The 20,203-nt window shown below is 40.5% G+C and overlaps 1 protein-coding gene across 2 annotated transcripts in view; it reads right to left on the bottom strand.

Annotated features, from left to right (window-relative positions):
* Positions 1 to 242: 242 nt before the first annotated feature.
* Positions 243 to 20,203, bottom strand: part of LOC121616014 (receptor tyrosine-protein kinase erbB-4-like) — a 306,370-nt gene continuing 286,409 nt past the window's right edge. For both annotated transcript variants that reach the window (XM_041950597.1, XM_041950598.1), the window contains exons 22-28: positions 20,062 to 20,137; positions 17,486 to 17,632; positions 15,288 to 15,385; positions 14,543 to 14,713; positions 10,415 to 10,664; positions 8,784 to 8,912; positions 243 to 8,538 (exon numbers count right to left, since the gene is read on the bottom strand). In XM_041950597.1, coding sequence (XP_041806531.1) covers positions 7,868 to 8,538; positions 8,784 to 8,912; positions 10,415 to 10,664; positions 14,543 to 14,713; positions 15,288 to 15,385; positions 17,486 to 17,632; positions 20,062 to 20,137 — 1,542 coding nt within the window. In that variant the 3' untranslated portion in view covers positions 243 to 7,867. The remainder of the gene's footprint in view (positions 8,539 to 8,783; positions 8,913 to 10,414; positions 10,665 to 14,542; positions 14,714 to 15,287; positions 15,386 to 17,485; positions 17,633 to 20,061; positions 20,138 to 20,203) is intronic.

Below are 20,203 nucleotides of genomic sequence, written 5' to 3'. Positions count from 1 at the left end.
GTATGCTCCCCAGTGTATACCCCAATTGGTGAATGTCCACAGTGTATACCCCAATATGATCCTGTGGGATCCAGTGCTGATTACTGGGCAAATCTATCAGGGTTCTAATTTCCATTGGGGTCCCACTGGGACATCGGGGTGTGCCTGTTAGAGTTCCAATCGGGGTCCCACTGGGGCATACCTCAATTTTATAATAAACATTTACAACAATGCTAAAGTCTAGAAAATGAGCACAATCCAGCTTTAAATATTGACTGATCTTTATTCATATTGAATTAAAAATATAGTTTTGACAGATTCATGTAACAAAACAGAGGGAATACGTATTTAAATGTTCTAGTTTGGGAAATGTGTCAATTTACCAGTGAAGAGAAACGTTTAAAACTGGCAATATGTGACAAGGTATGGTCTATAAAACCTAGCTCTCAATCACTCTGATGAGTCGATACAAAGCAATGATAATTTATGATTAATTTTCTGACAGAAGATCCTTTCTTCCAAACTTCAGTGTACTTTTAAACAGCCACACAGACCTTTGAGAAGCAAACCAAATATACATGTAAATGCTGGATATTGGAAATGACTAGATTGCCACCAAAATCACCACCTTTCCACTGGGAAGTGTACCACAGGTCTATAGTATTCTGTAGGTGATAGGCAATATACAAAGTTCTGACAACATTTAAGTAATCCAAAGTTGATACTGGTGAAAATTCCAAGTTTTGAAAGCAAAATCATCAACAGCACAAAACCTGTAGTTGCCTGGCCCGCTTCCTGCAAGAACAACACAAGTTGTGCTTGAGTCTCCTATAATTAAAATATCTAATGCAACTGAGAATATATTCCAGTTGTCAAATTGTGCATCAATAAACTTTTCCTACAATTATGTTTTCCCTGATGGTTTAGATTAGCGTAAAGTTAACATCCAACCATTCATCTTAACTTCACAAGCATCAGCCACACTTGGTATCAGAGTTGCGATGCACTGCTTGATCACTACTGACACATTTGCAACAATGCCACAAAGAAAGTAGCTCAAAATGATGATTTTGGTGTCAGTCTTCACATCAAATATTAGGTAAAGTGACAAATGGGCCAAACCCCCCCCCCAAAAAAAGAAATCCTGTAAAGATCCCGTGAAATGGAAATATTAACTTTCTGTTAAACTGGAAAAGAGTGAACATTTAAGTCCTGATGAAGCTGAAAAAGCTTACCTACTAACCTTTATACAAGCAAATATCAGTTATTTAAATGATCAGTCCAACCCATGCAAACGGTCTTCCATTTTGTCGGTCAAACACCATTAAATCACTCTGGGAGCTGCAACATGATATTGCTACACAATTCAATCAGTATTGCCCCATATGGATGAAGAGCTGAATATCACATGAAAGTAAACAATGACTGAGCTCAGTGCAAATGGAAATTAACCTACTCAAGGAAATATAGCATAGGTCCTTAAAACTCAGTGTGTAAAGTGACACTGGTGGGTTAATAACATTGGTTAGGAAAAGACTGAGAGAAAAGGGGAATAAAATATTGAATATTCATTAGTATTGCAACAGCATTTTAAGAGTGTACAAAACCTTTAAAAAAATCTCAAGAGGTGGATAATACTGAGAGAAGTGTGGAGGGTAGTGGAGGTATAATACAACCAGTAAAAAAAAAATAAAATAAAATAAACAAGAAGAAGAAAAATCACTCCTACAAAGTGAGCAAGAGCAGAGGTCGAAACACAAAATCCACCAAGTTGTGCTGAAAACACAATCACACAATCACAGCGGAAATGATGAAGTGTGGGGTGACAAGAGACCCTGCAAGCGTTTTAAAATCAGAGTTCACTCTTCAAATTACATTTACAGAATATATATATATATATACTGTATATATATTTATATACATACAGAAAAGATATCCCCAAAGAAGAAAATAAAGGTACAGTAGACCACTAAAAATGCAATGATGCAAGGAGGAATAAAACAAACAAATAAAATATCTTCAGCTGGAAAAAGAAGCATCATTGTCCTATTTACAGATGCACCTGGCCACCTTTTTACTACCTATAAAAATACTATCCACTTTTTATTCATTTTATTTTATTTTTTTAACAATGGTAAAACTGTTGAGTGACCCATTTGCTAAATGTCTTTGTCATTTGGTTAAAAGACAATTATTAATTCCATTTTACAGTTTTACCATCAATTCATACATTGTAAACTGTGCTTACTCAACCACTGTCATCTACCCCTGTTTTCATGGCATGGTAGAATATACACATATGAATCAGTGTAAAATCAAGAGCATGACAGCCATTCACAGTTTGATTCTATTATAATGGTAGAATATGTTTGTTAGCTGCTTTATGTTTTCCCTTTAAAAAATTTGATTTGTTTGATGATGCATGACCAAAACTATTTGTACTTGAGTGATAAATAGTGAGGTTCTCTGAAATGTAACATATGTTTATCCAATACAGTAAGACCACAGGTGGATTGATATTACTGATGCAGTGAAAAATGTCCTCATGATATGAATAATCAAAGCACAGAAAAGTGAAATAGAGCACACTCTATAAATACAGTCCCTGTGTCCCAGTTCAGGGGCCGGACCCTCCAAAGTCCTAATTTCTTGACCGGATGTGTTTTAATAGTCCAACAAGGGCTGTCCCACTTCCAAGGTCCCACAAAAATGTGACTGAAAAACAAAGCCTGCCTCTGCTTTGGAGGACACAACTGCTTTATCATTTGCAGTCCTTAATGTCCCACTGTGGTCAGGGGATCCTCACCAAGTTATAAAACTGGGGATTACCACACAACATCATATTTACCAGATATTATCCAAGCACATTTGCTAAACCAATGAAGAAACCACGCTAAGTGTGAATAATGGAACATAGCTATGAACTCCACGGTTTGTTATCATTCTCAGCCTGGGCATGTTAATCACAAGGAACTTAAAAGGGGAAGTTTTTTGACTATTTGCAGTATTAACCTGGTCTAAATATCAAATAAATGCTGTAAAATCAGATACCGTGAAACCTGTCCCAATTAATGATTGGTATTTAAATGTCAAAAGATGTCTGAGGGCAGCTGCTTGGTGGACTTGCAAGAGCTTCAGACCACCCGAACACAACATAGTTTTGGCCTTTGTTAATCTCACCTCATTTGGCAATGGCATGCAGGTTCAGCCAACAACTCACTTCCTCTGAAGGGCAAACATCCAGCCCCTGATTTGGGACATAGCAGCTCGTAGCTGCTTTAAAGTTAATGAGAGAACATGACAGACGAAGAAGCCTTAAAAATGCACATCAAAAAAACTCTCTGTTGCCACAATGACACCCTGACGAGCAAAAATGAGAGTCAAAACAAAACTTTACACACCATTTACAAAAGTCATCATAGCATTTGTTTAAAATACATTAAACCCCGAAACAAAAGCAGATGCACAAAATAAATAAAGCTGTTACTATAAGGCTGATTTACTGGATGAGGAGTCAGCATTGAGAGGGAGTTATTGTGCTCCTTTAAATAAGTACTGTACCTATGAGTCTATATATCAAACAGACCATTATTTCTTCTCACATGAAACTATGACTCATGTTAACATTTGACCACAATTACTTTGCCTTTCCAGATTGTTTTAGTCTTTGTTCGTATTCACTTCACACATAGCTGCTTATCGGTTTTTACTGCGTAAGCTGCAGAACAGTGTTTGCTACATACAATTCTACAGTCACCTCGGAGGAGAAAGAAAGAAAGAATGGCAATAAGCTTTGGTCTCCTTTGCCAGTTACAGTGCACTTGCACCCTCTCCCCGTCTAGCTTTTGTAACATTGATGCATTGGTCGGGTAACATTTCTGGAATGCTAATACTTGAATTTTAACCCCGCTGCAGGATTACAACCTATTGCCTGTCGTTCAGAGTTTCTCAGCTGGTGCAGTGTGTGAGATGTTGGGTAACGTGATTTCCCCACAGAACAACAGGGGAAAGTGGATGCATTAGCATTCAAAAAGCTAAAAGCCCCTCGCGATGCTTGTTGGATGAGAGCGCCAGCAGGTTTTCTCCTCCAGAAGATTGGCTTTATTTTTCCATAGAGATCCATTACAAAGCCTTTGGGTGTCTCTCCACTGCTGTCACTGCACTTAAACACACGGCCATACAGTAGTCCAAAAGCACTGCAACTAATACCTTATGGGTGATGGTAGACTTACATAACTGACTTAACTCTAAAAACATGGGAAGGACACTTTCGCTGCACACATTTACACAAAGAGAGTATACATTAGTGTAAGCTCAAACTACTAAATCTGAAGATGTGAGAGACCAGATCTGGCACAGCTAAAACAAGTTATTAACAGCGATGTCTGTGACCATGTTTGCACCGAACTGCCGAGCAAACCTGAAGCAAACTTTTGACACAAAGAAGGAACCAAGAAAATGCAAATTAGGTGCATTTCCATCAACTGATTGGGAAGAAGTTGGCGTTATAGGTGGCGTTATGCATGGCTCGCGAACCAGAGACAATGCCAGCTGTCTGCCAACCGCCAATAAAACTTAAAGAAGAAGAAACAAAACTAGTCATCTTGGCTATGTAATGGAGAGAGGTCATCAAGAATTTTCTGACAACAGAAACAGCTTCTTCTTCTTCTCTCGGAGTAGAAACAGCTAACATGAGTATAATGTACACAAATTCGCAATTTATTCAGAAAAGATGCTCCACTAACTGCATTACTGTAACTCCTTTTAATTTTTTTTTTTTGTGAAATCTGCATTGTTGTTGAGTTGCACATTTCAGCAGTTTGTCGACTGTGGTATCATGGCACTAATCTGTCTTCTATTACACTTTTATTTTATTAGGTTTGACGTCTGTTTATGATGTGGTAACTCGTGCCTCAGCTGGAGCTCAACTGGATGATTATTATTCCCCATAAAACCTGAGACACTGTGCCGGGGCAACATCTGTGTTTTGGACAGTAAATCATCATCACTGGTCGTCTGACTCTTCCCTCTGCCTTGTATTTTCAATGTAGGCACAAGGTTGTGTAACAGTGGTTGCGTACTGGTATGTCAGTAGTGAGAAATGCACAGGTGTTAGTCGGTCTCCAAATTTCATGATATTATCACCTAAAAGTAAGAGTGGGTGATTTAAAAGAATATCTCATATAAAGGTATGTATAGATTAATATTGCAATATGACTTTATAACATGATATGGGAAATTTTTTGGAAATTTAATTGAGAAAATGTTTTTTTGATGTGAATGTTTGTTTGTTTAAAGGGGCATGCCATCAGTTTTACTCATCATGAGCTGTACTGCTCAGCCTTTGAATGAAAACAGCTGCATAATTTCTTCTGTAGTACCAAAGTCTGAGAATATAACCCTGGTGATGTCATCCATGACGTCATTAGGGTTATGCCTGTTTGGGATTGAGAAGTAATCTTTTTAACGGAAAATAAGAGGTGTGGGGTTTAGGAGGCAAAAGAGTTGAATGAGTTGAGTTGCATTATGGAAATTGTAGGATTTCGTGATATTGGAGCTTAATCCATGCTAAGGACTAAGGAATCTGACTTGTGAGTCCCCTGACTTTATGGGAGTGCAATTTTAAACTACTGGAGTACCTCTTTAATCCAGAGACTAAATACAGTCAAGGTATTTCATCACATTAATGTAAAAATCCTGCAAATCAAATGTTGTCAGCACATTTGATTTGCCACATTTTACTATTATGATATTCTTTAGAGAGTGGGGATACTGCTTTGTTAGGAAAATGTTTAATGAAACTCAAACCATGACACCTCAGTGCAGTGGAAGCTATCTATTTCCTCGCTGTAAATTATAGTTGCAACATGATGAGGAAAAAATGAATTGCCGCTTAGAGCGAGAATAACAGCAAAGTCATTTGGCTGTGTCAGAGCATTAAGTGCTATTAAATTATCAACCCCAGCCTAAATTAGGCTTCAAAGTCATTTGACGACAGATGCTAGTGGTCTCCGTCAGAGTTTACTGTGGCATCTGGCAGTATTGTTTGAGCACAGAAAGCTAGCCATCAGTGGATTCAGAGATAACTTATGTCTCACTATTAATGTCAAACACCAATACAAAAGACAGTGTCCCGTTTTCTCATGGTCATCCATGGTAAAAAAACGTAGAGGAGAGCTTTTTAGACAGTTATGACAACCTCTCCTCCTGAAACACCTCAACACTGAGAGACAGAGCAAGGCCGTGCAGGTCAAAGTTAATTCTCTGTTTCTTTGACACGAAATAATATGAACACTGAGAGGTGCAAAGAAAATCCTCATCTTTTGATGCACTCATACATCTTTTTAGACACTGATCGGTCCAGGGAGCCTTTTTCTAGGATTGCGTCTGTCTGGTAATGACATGTAATTGGCTTATTTACAGCTCTGCAGTGTTAGCCTCTTTGCCACCTCCGCAGTGCTTTTTTGTGGCTGGGTGTCCGTGCTGCTTGTGTAAGAGTAAGACAAGGTAACAAAGTAAACAGATCCCTGATGCCTAAAAAGAAAAAAAGAAAAAAGAAAAAAAATAAAGTATGCTGATTCAGATTTTAAAATTGCAGATTTTTTCCACATGTTCAGTTTATACGATCTCACGCTCATTTCCCTGTTAAAAGATTTGTCCATTCCCAAGCATGAGGTCCATTGAAAGCTCATTCCTCGTCCTGCAGTTGCCATTAGTTATGTCGGTCTCAATGCCGTTTACAATGATCTTATGACAGTAATATTGGAGTGGGTGGTGTGCTGGCTCTTCGGACTGGATTGGTGCGGATGAAAGAGGAGCAAGAGGGATACCTTTATGGGGAGTTAAGGGTCGTCTTCCGAGCGATCAACCTTTTAAATCCCACCCTAGCCATGCCAATAATCTGTTGGAGGCTTTCCACCAGGTACTGGGTGATATCACAGATTTCCATAAAACTGTGGTGACATTTACTTTTCTGTTGACCCTTTCTCTGCGCTGCACCGCCGACTGCCATTATCGGCACATTCTGTCTTCCAGCACAAGGTCAATGGAGCTTCTCCTCCAGAATATATTTCAAGTGGCAGCAGCCTTATCTGTCTGCATGTGTGCGTGTTTACTTATGAATTCATGTGTGGTTATTATTGGTGTGTCAAGGCTGCAGGCATGTTAACATGTTTTAGGTATGATATGAGCTGTGTGTGATAAATGTTTGAATTCCATTACCGGGGCAGCAACATGTGAAAGTCAAAGAAGCGTGTAGGCAGGCATGCAAGCCACGTCGGGGCTCTTCAGCATGACTGCGGGTTTGCTGGTAACTCACGACACAACTCCATGTGCATGTGTCATGCGACAGGCTGCACACAAGCAGTAGCAATGTGTACATATTGCTATGTGTACATTAGCTAGGTGATAAATGTGCTAAAAGGACATGGTGAATTGCAATTCATGAGTGGATAAAGAAAAGCATGTAAGGGCATGGTGATAATCCTCTCTCTCAGTTAATTTCTCCTTTTTCTCTAATTAAGCATTTTTAATCTTTCGTTGTGTTGTTTTTGTGCCTTTTTTCTACTAAATGGCAGGACAGTGTGCAGAACCAACCTCCAAGAACCAACCTCCAAGAGATGTGTCTACTTGCTTTACGAGTCAGGTCCAAGGATGGATCTAAAAAAGGTGGTTTGAATGTCAAGTGAGGCTGCCAGTGACTGTAGTCCTGTCAAGAAAAGTCAGAACCTTATGGTGAGAATAAAAGACTTGCAATCAGACATAACAGAGAGACGTGTTCAGGGAGGGTGCAAGGAGAACCCGGGTTGAGAAGTACTACGAGAGGACTGTCCATTCACCTCCACCCTTAACCCTCTAGTCATCCCTCCATTGTGCTACAGGTGGGTCACTACACCACAGTGTTCCTCTGTCTGTATGGAGGGGGTGGCAACACATTGCCAGCTTTCATAGCAGCCTCGGACAAGTACTCCTGGTTTTCGGCCACAGCAGGGCGAATGCGTCCATTCTGGCGGTAGAAGAAGCGCGTGCTGCAGTCCTGCAGGTACTCAGGGTTGTGCAGTGAGGACTTCGGGGGCAGACTGTGCTGCCAGTATTCAGGATTGTCAAAAGTGGCCTTCTTGCCTTTTTTATCAAACATGATGGTGTTGCTGGTGATGCCTGAGTGCAGAGTGTGTCCTGAATGCCCCGGATGCAGTGTGTGTGATGGATACGATGGGTGGGGGAGGTGACCAGGGGGTACCACATATCCAGAAGAGGAGACCGTGTGGCTCGATGTTGATGGGTTGACTGTCTGCGATACTGATTGGGCAGCAGACGACCCTGGGCCAGGGATGGAGACTGCGCCAGCCAATCCGTTCTTGTCCCCAGGGTTAAGGAACGTATTCAGGTACAGCGGCTCGTTGATATACTCATCGTCCCCGTGAATGGACTGGCTCTTGGGGGCAGCAGCAGCTCCAGCCATGTGGAGGGTGTGGCAACCCGCTCCATCAATCACTGCGTGGGCGTCACCGTTCCTACGACGTGTGACGAAGGGGTTTTCCTCGACTGGGTTGAGATAGTCTGGAAACAAAAACAGGATCATGGGATTAGCTGAGCCTTAGTTGATCTTTTCATCTCAACTAAGGCTGCAGCTACTTTAGCCTCTAAAAAGTAATTTGCTGTTACACACTGCATTTCAGTGGCCTTTGGGTTAGCATAGCACACATCAAAGTGCAAAATAAATTAACTGTTTAGGTAACTATTGCTATCAGTCAAACACTGCTAACTTTATAGACAAATTCGGTTCTCAAAACTGTCAAAGTCACCTGAGTTGTTCTTGTCTCTCATGGCAGTCATGTAGCCATCCTGGTCCTTGTCTCCTTTTGCTCCTCGTTCCGCTAGAAGAGCAGTTGGATCTGCACTGTAACGCTGTCCGCTGCTATCCTCCCCTCCACCTTGGGAAGCAGAAAGACAGCAAGAAAAGCAACAAAGAAAGTTAAAGAAGGTACTTTACAAAGCATATCTTCACCAATGGAAGGATCCCAGATGCAGATTTGTAAATAAGCACCTTTTCAATTTAATGGAAACTCATGTGCTATTTTCAATTTATTGTCTTGTGACTAAACGCTCAGGCAGGGCTCTGACTACTATCAAACACTCTGTATTTTTATAGGGATTTAGGGGTTTTAGTGACCTGAGATGCATTTTATTTAAATTTTTCCATCTGTCGACTATAGATAGATCACTCTCATACCATCACCAGAATGACACAAGCATACACAGTAGGTAGATACACATTTATTTAAGAAGATTACTTTATGAAGGCTTGATTTATTCTATCTCTAACCAAACAAATCTCCACAAGAGGTACAAACGGGCCCAAAAAAATCTTGCACTTGGTCTCAACAGAACCAGAGGCTGCCACTGTTGCTGCCTCTCCCCTGTTGCCTGAGAGGTGTAATATGTAGCTCAGTTTTGCCAGACAGCTGCTAGATTCAAGCTTATCCTTTTGTTCTCCTCTCCCAAATCCTCTGCTGGTGAGTTTCACAGCGCAATACCAATGAGGAACCAGCACACAGGGTCAGTCAAAGAAGGGCAGGAGTCTGTCTGCTCGCTCGAGGGCTGGTTTTCATCGATGAGTTAATGCACAAATTATGTATGTTAAGATTATGGGTTTTTAAACACTAATACCAGCTATTTTCACTCTGTATTTTATTCCTGAAAGTGTTGAAAAGGGGTTATTGCCATGGGCAGCAACTTTTAAATGAACAATATAATTTACTACTCATAGTAGTGTACTTAGTCTAGTATTGTCTAGACTATTAAGCCTATTTGTCATGTTTGGTTAAAGGTGTGTCCACACAGCCATAGAATATGGCTTGAAATCACCAGGTAATGCAAAAATACTACTAATAATAAATAATAATAAAAATAAAACAACCCAAAAAGTTTAAAACTGTACTTCATGCTCCATAATATATTAAAAATAACAATTAAGATATATTAAGAAAAATAATAAAAGTAATAAAATATAACAATACTGGTTAAGTGAGTGCTTTGCTCGTGTAAAGAGGAATATAATTGGGGGAAATTAAAATAATACCAATGGCTTAATCAGACTGTTGAGCAATGGCAGTTTTCACAGCATTATGCAGATGTAAACACAGCTGCAGGCTCTAAGAAGAAATGTTAACATTCAAAATTTAGTCAAATGTCTTAAATGCAGATTGCATTCAAACTCTAAGCTGTCCATTGAAAAGCATTTAGAACTACACAGCTAATTTAACTGAGGCCTTGGTTTTATAGACCTTGTACTCTTACAATAACCATTGCATCTTCTGCAGCCCTGCTTGTTTGACTCAGGACTGGACACACGCACACACACACAAACTGACACTTAGTTAGGTGAATACTATCTCCTCAGTTTCTACAACTTTCCGATAACACTTTGCTTTACCTTGACCTGCAGTGAGAGCTGAGCCAGCCACAAGGGTGCTTGACCTTGGGGAGGCCTGCTTCCTCAGGGTGCCATTACAGCGAGGGTCGTCTTGGCCAGCACGGCCAAATCCACCACCAATCTGGCCCCCTGAGGCCAGATCCTGTGGAGGGAGGCAGCCTCCAGACACGGGTGGAACAGAGACCACTCTGGGGAGGGTGGCCAGCATGTCCTCCATGCTGAAACTGGGGTCCTGGTAGCCAAACTGGTTCTGGGAAGAGGAGGAAGAGGAGGAGAGTAAATTAAGGACAGAAGGGCAGGGATTTTGGACACAATCCAAATATATCAAGTAACCAAGCCAATGCAAAGCCCCTAAGACATATGCTAGTTAGGGGTATGGCATAGTTATTCTCTGCTCTTCTGTGGATGATTTAAGTTAATCTTATTCTCCACGTGAGGCTATAATCATGTGTTGTCCAGTCTTTGGTCTGTACACTAGTTCTAAAAGCAGGTGACTTGATGCAACAAACAAAATAGAAATGAAAACATAAAAAGTAAAATAAGGACTGAATAAGAACCCCATGAAAAAACTGGTGAATTGTTAAATGTAGTGCAAAAAAATAATGGGCAATTCAAGTCCTTTGTACTATTGTTCATCTGTAATATTTAAATGTGACAGGCAGGGGAGACAAACAGCAGTGCCAAACAATGATATGGCAGCATGACTGCCAAGGACAATTTAATTAAAAGGAGTTTAATTAAAAGGCTCCATGCAGCAAAGTCTTAAAGAAACCGTATCAGCCCTGCCCTGCTGTGTGCATTTGTGTCTACGCTCATAACAAAAAAGGGCTGTTTTAGAACCTCACTGGGTGCTTTATTCTGATTTATCTTTTCCTCCATGTATCCAGCAAGAGGTTTTTGTTTTCCATTTCCCATTCCCTTGCCTACTTTCACTTAAGATAGAAAATCTATTTTTTTGCTGTCTCATTCATTTTTACGTAAGCATACATGTTGAAAGAATGGCAAAGGTGGCTAAAGTTCCTGGATTTCTGGTCTATGAATGAAGGTTGTGGGTCAAATCTCACTTCTCGCCAGCACTCTCTATACTTGTTTATTTGCCAGGTTCCCCAATTATTCTTCTGGCATCCTGTGACCCACAAGGAAGTGGTTCCTCAGGCCTGTAGCAAAAGTCAGACCCCAATAGATTTTCTTTATAAACAAGGGATGGCGCAGTCACAGGGTGGAGAAATACTGACTTTACTTAGTTAGTGGCGATATATATACGCTATTTACACACAAAAGCCCGGATGCAGTCGTCTGTACTTTAAGCCTGGAGGTATTAGTTGAAGGTCCAGAGCCTGCGCTGTGTTTTCATTCTCCTGTAACTACATCTGTTAAATCGCCCTCTCTCAGCCCTCAGTTGCTCCTCCGCCCTACTCTCTTTTCTCAGCATTTTAAAAGGAAATTACAATTACTAACCTGAACACAAAAGTAAAATTTTAAAAACCTTAAATCATGTTTGAAGTTATTAAAGTGAACCGCCTACATCAGAGTCACATTATTTCTTCAAAATCTTGCCCAAAAAGCTCATCATGGACTTTTAATTAATCCATTGTAGAAACAGGGTGAACTGTGGGAGAGTTAACGTTACACTTGAATATCAGGAGAGTCACGTTCAGCGTCCCATTCAAATGTCGCTCTGTAAAAACCAGAGTTTTGGTGTTTTGGACAAGATTAAACTTGCAATTCTTGCAACTTCTGTCATTGTTAGGCATGAGGATGCATATTAAAAATGACAGTTGTCAGTCGTCAAGTGTGGCCGTAATAGTGTGTATGCACGGTTGTGAGAGTGAATGTACAACTTTGCAAGTATGCAAGTATACAGATTATATTTATGTGTAAATATTGCATTACAATAATTGAGTTCATTACAATAATCTTCATGATTTATGTGATTGAATGTGACTGTATGAATTCAGTCTAATTAATTCAGCACACACCCCAAAAGAAAGCCCCAAAAGAGTGGAGGATAACTTTACAAATATTATGCAAATAAATAATCTGTCACACCCTGAAATGCACCAAACAGAGTTGGAAAAGGAGTCATGTCTCTCATTGGCATTCAGCAGGCATTTTTATCCTGACACAAACACAGGGGGGATGTTGGAATACAAAATGGCTGAGTCGCCTGGCTGTGTGACTGGTTTTGTGATAGATTTAAGTCCAAAGATAGACGATGAACATTTGAACGGTAAGAACTGAGGGAATCTGGCTGTAAACCTGAAATTGGAAGAAGGCAATTACCATAGTTTCACAATGGAAAAAGACCAAGGGAAACCGGCGGAGAAAGGGAGAGCAACAGGGAGATGAGAGTGAAAGCAAGAAAGCTGTGTGAGTTCTGCTTTAAGATCTCCGTCTTTTGTGCTTCAGCAGGAGAGTCCTGCAGTCCACGCTGAGAAAACTCATTCCCGCTTCACTTTAGCGGCCATCTAGATGATCTGAACGACTGCTTTGACTTAATATTGTCTCCTTTTCCATCATGGTTCAATCACCTGCTGCTACAGTCAAAGAGAAATGGTAATATGAAAGAGGCCATGGAAAATTAAAAGATAAGCAACAAAATTTAAATTACTTTACGGTGAAAAAACAACAAAACAAACAAAAAAACAAGTACCGAGCTGAATATTAAATACTCCAAGGGCTTCTTTTTGCTCAGGTATGCGTACTCCTTAACAGCCTTTGTGCAAGTTTCTGACTGCTTGACAAGGAGACTGGATAGCATCAGTGATTCAAGACATCTTCCACCACCAGACCATGAACATGCAGAACATACAGCTCCAGTATAAGACATAAGATACGGCTGTGGTCGGCTCAGACACTAACTGAAATTAACAGGCATCTCATTTGAAATTGGTGCAATCGGTCAGCAATGCCCTCAGATGCACTTTTCAGATGGTACTGAAATGTGCCGCTAACACTCCTACTTCACACCATGTTTTAGTGGAATTTTTTTTGTTATTAGTATTATTATACAGCTACAACACAGAGTGTATGGCATTATATGAAAGGTAAGGTTGCATAAAGTCAAAAGATATCAGTTATATCAGTGTACTAAGGTGACACTAGATATAGGATTAAACACCTTTAATTCTATTAAATGAACTGTGTATTTACTAAACCCATCAATACTGAAGAAACTGCAGAAACTATGCAATTGCTCAAATAAGCCATTTTAGAAACAAAATACTACAAATAAACATGTTTCAGTGAAGGAAACTTGCTGCTCTTTCATATACTGTATACTTTTATACCCATTGGTTCCCTTTAAATAACTAATGTGCTCAGTGTTGTGTGGGGTTACTGCTAGCTTTATGGATACCTGTGCAATTTTTTACATGAAGTCTCTGATAGATACAGTAAGAGCAACAAATCACCACCGTCATCTGCATAACAGTGACTACAACCCTGATTCCCAAAAAAACTCAGGATGCTGTGTAAAGCATAAATAAAACACAATGTGGTAATTTGCTAATAGAGGGTATTACTACATGGGCTCAGGAACATGCAAAACTGTTGTTGGTAAACACGGTTCACTTGTAAATTATTGTATTCTGTTTTATACAGCGTCCCAACTTTTTTGGGGGTTAGATTTGTGACAAAAAAAAAAAAAAGCCAAACTTAACGGACGCCTGAGTGACAACAGTCGGCTCCCTCCTGTCATCCATGACAGCTGTTCAAAAATCCATTTGTTGAAACAACCCACTGCTAATAGGACATTACATTCAGTATACCCTTAAGATAGATAGATAGATAGTTACTTTATTTATCTCCAAGGAGAAATTTGCATAAATGATAAATATCATAAATGAAATCTACCAACTCTATTGCTTCCATGTCCAACTTTTAAAACTGCTCTGTGAGGTTCTTTAAACAAAAGTCAGGCGCCCACATGAACACCGAAACAGTTTTCACTTGCTCTCCGTCTGTTCATACCGGCCATTAAATGATCCTTTCCTAATGCACTTATAATGGACGTGATGGGGGACAAAAACAGTCCTTATGAAGTTAATATGAGGCTTCTGTCATTCCAGTTAGACAAATCAAGTAGAAATCTTCTAAAGTCATGTGGAGGTTCCTGAAAGAAAATACCTTGTTGGAGTCCATGCGTGTGCGGGGAGTGTATGCCAGCGGTGGGATGTTGAAGGAGTGAGGTACCAGGTACTCTTCAGCATCCATCAGGTCCTCCAGCTCCTCCTCATCCAGGAGGCTCTGGAAGAACTTGCTGTCATTGGGACTGGGCAGCTTCATACGATCGTCACCCTGAGAAAAGACGTGCATGGATGTACAGCTTGTGTGGGTTCACTAGTTTGCATGAAATATTGTAACTGATCGTTTTTAATTGTGTCATGTTTAAGGCAAAATGTAGTAGAAGCAGTTCACACATGAACAAGCAAAGTGGTGAATATGAACTGAAAGAGAAATAAATGTTGTTGAGCTCTATTTTATAAAAAAGCATAAATAAAGATTTGTGTCATTATTATTTTGACTTCTGCTAACGATGTAGGCTCAGCTTTACTGTATTTCTCGATTAAGCCTGGCCTGGTTATTGTAAGGTATAACTCACAGGCAATGCGATGAGGAGTTAGAGTATTTTCTCACAAAGGAGTAATTTGTAATGAATATTAAAGGCATCACTGAATACCTACATCCTGCATAAATCGGCAAAATATTAGAAAATGACCCAAAAACAAGCACAAGGAAGAAGACTGGCCAGTTTGACTTCGAAGGAAACTTACCTATTCTGCTTTTTAGACAAATAGAAAAAAGAAATGTCATCAAATCATCTTAAAGACGTGATCCAGATCTTACAGGTGTGTCTTCACTCATCACTTACCTGGATGACCAGGTATCTTTGGGGATCACGAGCCATCCGGGTGAACTCTGCAGCCAGCTCCTTGAACTTGGGCCGACTGTCTGCGTCAATCATCCAGCCTAAAAAAGGTGTTTGTGTTAGTGTCTGACCAATATGACGTTCCACATATATACTGGATATAGATATTAACATTCAAACCTGCGGATACTTGATGTTTTTACTAACATCCCTGGACTTTAAAAATGACCCTATTAATGTGCAAGTTCACCCACAGTATATGATTCTTGACAGCAAGCAAAAGCCTCATCTACACCAATCAAGATCACTTTACTTTCCGACGCTCTCTGAACTTAACTGAACCTAAGTGGGAGGAAAGGTGCAATATGTAGGTGTGCGTGTCAGTGGTGATCAAGCAGAGCCTTCTGTATTCTTCACACTTTGGTGTCAAGGGTTCTGCCTACGCAGACCACGTCAAATATGTGTGCCATGTTCTTTGCATAAAAACGTATACTTTGATATGAACTTTTGAGTCCTAAATAGCATAAATTCTTCATTTGAAGTGCGTGCACATGTGGCTGCAGTGACACTGTCATTCAACATGAAAGGTGTGTATGAGGAAGAGTGAGCGCTGTGCTAAAGGCTACTACTACGACAGTACCTCTGCTTTCTTAGTGGGATTAGTATTCATCCTAATCCCACTCAACCTGCCCACTCATTCCAAGTGAGCCAAAGCAACACAAAATGACTGAGAGTCAGTAAAGCTATGTCTATACTTTTATATAACATGAATAATAATACATATGCCTCGGTGCCTCGCTAAGACCACATGTAAACGATGGGTAACTGACAATAACCTGTCAGTGAATTTTGTCACAAAAGTTCGATTCTGTAATAAAATTACCCACTTTGAAAAGTCTCAAAACATTTTCCATTTACACCATTTTCCACTACATAAAATATTCTTATTTGTCCCATAATGAACAATTACAGAATTTTCTAAACAAAGTTCTCTTTATTGTAATCACTTTTTCCAATCTAAAGATAAATACTGTTTCATCACCAGAATGGCCATATGGAGTAACGTACTCCTCTGCCAACTTCTCGGTGAACACGACAGGACGATGCCAAAGCAATCATGTGATCTGGCCCTGAGTAGGGCCCATCTAGGTATCCAGGGAAATACGAGATAGAGATCGAAAGACACAGAGACGTGGCTTTCCACACGAGTACACACACACAGATACAAGAGTTTTAATATGTGAAAGGATCAACTTTTATCTTGGTACCGACTTTCATGCCTGAAATCGTGAAATGAGTTTCAGAAGTGCAGTTCCACACATGTGTCTGTGTGTTTCAGGGTATGAGTTCTGCATGCGTGGTGGTGCAAAAAGAAGGGCAGATAACAGGCAGGTGACAGTGACCTCTCCCTGCTGCGTGTGTGTGTGTGTGTGTGTGTGTGTCTGGTTGCCAGGTTGGCGCAGGTTCAGGATGTCAGTAAGAGCCAAGGTGACAGTGAGGCCCAGAGGCTGCAGCTTGGAGACTGGAGGGCAAGGCCGAGGTGGAGCTGGCACCAAGTCGTTGTCCTGGCAGCAGTGGCCAGAGGTTACATCGCCACCTGTGACCCCAGTGCCTGACGGCGTGACGGCAGTGACCGACCAATAAGGCAAACATGTTGGTGGTGGGGGTCACAGCCAGCCAGGGAAATCAGTTCCTAATTCATCTCCTTCCATAACTCCTCCTACACTTTGTTATTTTCAAAGGATCTCTCACTATTATTGGTATCAGAGAGACGCTCAAGTTGTAACACTATCAACTGAAAAAGAACAGCTGGGCTGCATTTTAGAATAGTTATATTACAGCTTTAAAAAGTTCATCTTCGACACCACCGAGACCCTCTTGTACAAAACAGCTGTTGTGGCATTTTGAAAATCACTCAATAAAACGCGTAATTATTTTTGGCTGCTTCAACTAAAAAAACGGTTTGCACTCTCTTCACCTTTAAAATCCACTGGCTTTTCGACTGTTTGAAATACAGCGGGTGGAGATAGCAACTCTAAATCAGGTACAATGTATTCTAATACTACATCAAGGCCTGGCAGTGAATATCTTTTAGTTTGGGTTGAAAAATGTTGCCTCAGTGGTAATTCTTGGGAGTGTGGTTTGCTGGTGTTGCATTTGATGACTCTCTGGTGTTTCGCCCATCCTGCGGCTCTACGTACATTTGACCATGACCATGTAGACGTCGATGGTGCAGATGGGGGGCTGGGGAAGGCGCTCCCCTTTCTCTAGCAGGTCTGGGATGTCTCTGGTGGAAATCCCATCATATGGCTTCCCTCCAAAGGTCATCACCTCCCAAATGGTTACCCCTAAAAAGAAGAGGTCATAAATATGAGAGAAAAAAGAGGAGAGATCAGTAAAACAGAGCAAAAAGAGACAAGATGTTCACAGAGAAAAGGACAAGTAGAGGAAACATAAGTAGAATCAAGACGAGAGGATAAAAAGAAGAGTAAAGAGTGGAGAAGATTAAAGAGTTGAGAAAAAGGGGTTATATGGGGAGAGACAAGTAAAGAGATGGGATGTGAAAGAAGTGAAAGAGTTAAAAAAAGAGAAAATGGGAGACAGAGAAGAGCAAGAAAAAATGAAGAAAAGTGAGGAGAGAGAGAACAAAATAAGAGGCGAGAGATGTGAGAGAGCAGAGGAGATCAGAGGGGATGGGATGAAGAGACAGAAGAGAATACAAGGAGAAGAGAAAAGGAAGCAACCAAACAAAGCAGGAGAGAAGAGAGGACAAGATAAGAGAACAGCAGTCAACAGAGGACAGATGAACTAATCAGAGTCTTGAAAGTCATCAGTCAATCTGAACTTTCAGCACTCTTCAGCTTTAATCTTGTTAGTGCTAAATGAGCTAATAAGTGGTAAGCAGAGTAAATGCACACTACAAGATGGAAGTATAATACCCCGCGGTCACAGAAGCCCACTGAGGACACGGACGCACTAAACCATACTAATACTTTTAATCAAACACACATTATTCTCTTTGATATGACCCGTCTTGCATATTTCTTTTTTAGAAATCGCATTTTTAATGACTCTAAGAGTCATTGTTAGACTTAAACAGGAGATTCTTATTTGCATTAAAGCCATAAAAACCACAGGAGAGGCTGGTAGATTTAAATCTCGCTGCCACTCTGATGTCTGCGAATGCTGATTTTAATGTTAGAGGATTTTAAAGGAGGAGATCGTTCAGTTTGTATTTGCATTTTGACTCACTGAATTGCATGTTTGAGCAGTTAAAGAAGAAGTAGTGGAAATGAGTTTGTCAGCACTGCTGCAGTGACAAACCCTCCACAGCTGCTTTAGATCCATGAATCGTCTGCATAGTAGCAGCGTGGAGTTCACTGTTCATGCAATGCAATGCAACGCGTGCGCCCTCACTATATTAACATGCATCCACAATCTTTAAGTCTTTTTCTCACTTGCTTACATCCGACTATTCCGACTTGTGCTTGTTCGAGTGGTTTCTGCTGCAACCACTGCTCTTCTCTGCCTGGACGATTGGGAACCCTGTCACTCAGTGAACCCTGTGGTTGCTAATCTCAGTGAAGGCTCTCCTCTGTTCTGACCCCACAGTGGTGGAATGAACTCCACGTTGAAGTCAGGACAACACAGTCACTGCCCATCTTCTGCCGCAGGCTGAAAACCCACTTTTTAAGACGACAGTACTGTATGCACGCCCTTACTACATCACATTTCCTTTAAATCCCATGCCAAAAAAGTTGGGATGCTGTGTAAAACATAAATAAAACAGAATGCATTCATGCCATCATTTGCAAACAAACATTTACAGACAACAGTTTTACAAAGTGTTGCTGAGCCTATAGTAACATCCTTTATACAGTCATGTGATCACAAAGGATGCAGGATGCTCCCTGATCACCTGATACCGATCAACCTGTTTACCTGTGGAATGATCCAAACAGGTGTTTTTGGAGCGTTCCACAACTTTCCCAGTCTTTTGTTGCTCCTGTCCCAACTAGTTTGAAATGTGTTGCCTCATCAAATTCAGAACAAGCAGATATTTACAAAAATCAATGAAGTTGATGAGGCCAAACAATAGGTTTTCAAAGGATTCAATTATCACATTCTGTTTCATTAATGTTTTACTCAGCGTCCCAGCTGTTTAGGAATCACAGTTAGACAATTAAATAACAACAATGAAAATTAAAGAAACTGTATTGTTGTGTTAATAATTAAAGGGACTCAAATGCCTGATAAAATAGGCAGAAAACCAGACTGTGAGGGCAAAACTATTCCACAGGGAGCAGCAGTGGAAGCTGCTCCTCAGACAGAGGACTGAGGAAGACTAAGCTGGTGGCAGCCCATGCAGAGTTTAAAAAACATGTACAAGAACCTTCAAATCAATTCCGTATTTCATGGGTAACAAGTAAAGGGAGGAACATACAGGGGTGATAAGGTCTCTCTCTTTAGTGCCAGTGAGGACTCTCGCTGCTGCGTTTTGAACTAGCTGCAGGCGAGCATGACTGACTGAGTTCCACATGAAGAGATAACAGTATGCGAGCTGGTTTTCACATCTCCACAACAGAGACAAGGTTTGATTTTTGCTTAAGACCCAATGAGGAAAAAGCAAAACAGAATTTGACACATTTCCTATACAGGATACTGTAAATGAACTGCACACCCCTTGTGCCATGTGCAGGGCCAATGATGAGGACTGTGTTTCTTCAAAATGTTAGTCTATTGTCCACTTCACAAAAGCACATTTTTTGAATCTTACCGTAACTCCAAACATCACTCTGATGAGTGAACTTCCTGTAATGGATACACTCCAGGGCCATCCATTTGATGGGCATCTGCCAGGTAGAAGCACAGCGTGTCAGCATTATGTACATGCAACATTCACTATTAAAAAGACTGAA

This window comes from Chelmon rostratus, chromosome 13 (assembly GCF_017976325.1).
Source record: "Chelmon rostratus isolate fCheRos1 chromosome 13, fCheRos1.pri, whole genome shotgun sequence".
NCBI classification, from domain to species: domain Eukaryota; kingdom Metazoa; phylum Chordata; class Actinopteri; order Chaetodontiformes; family Chaetodontidae; genus Chelmon; species Chelmon rostratus.
The sequence above is the reverse complement of the archived record's forward strand: the minus strand, read 5'-3'. Positions and strand labels throughout refer to the sequence as shown.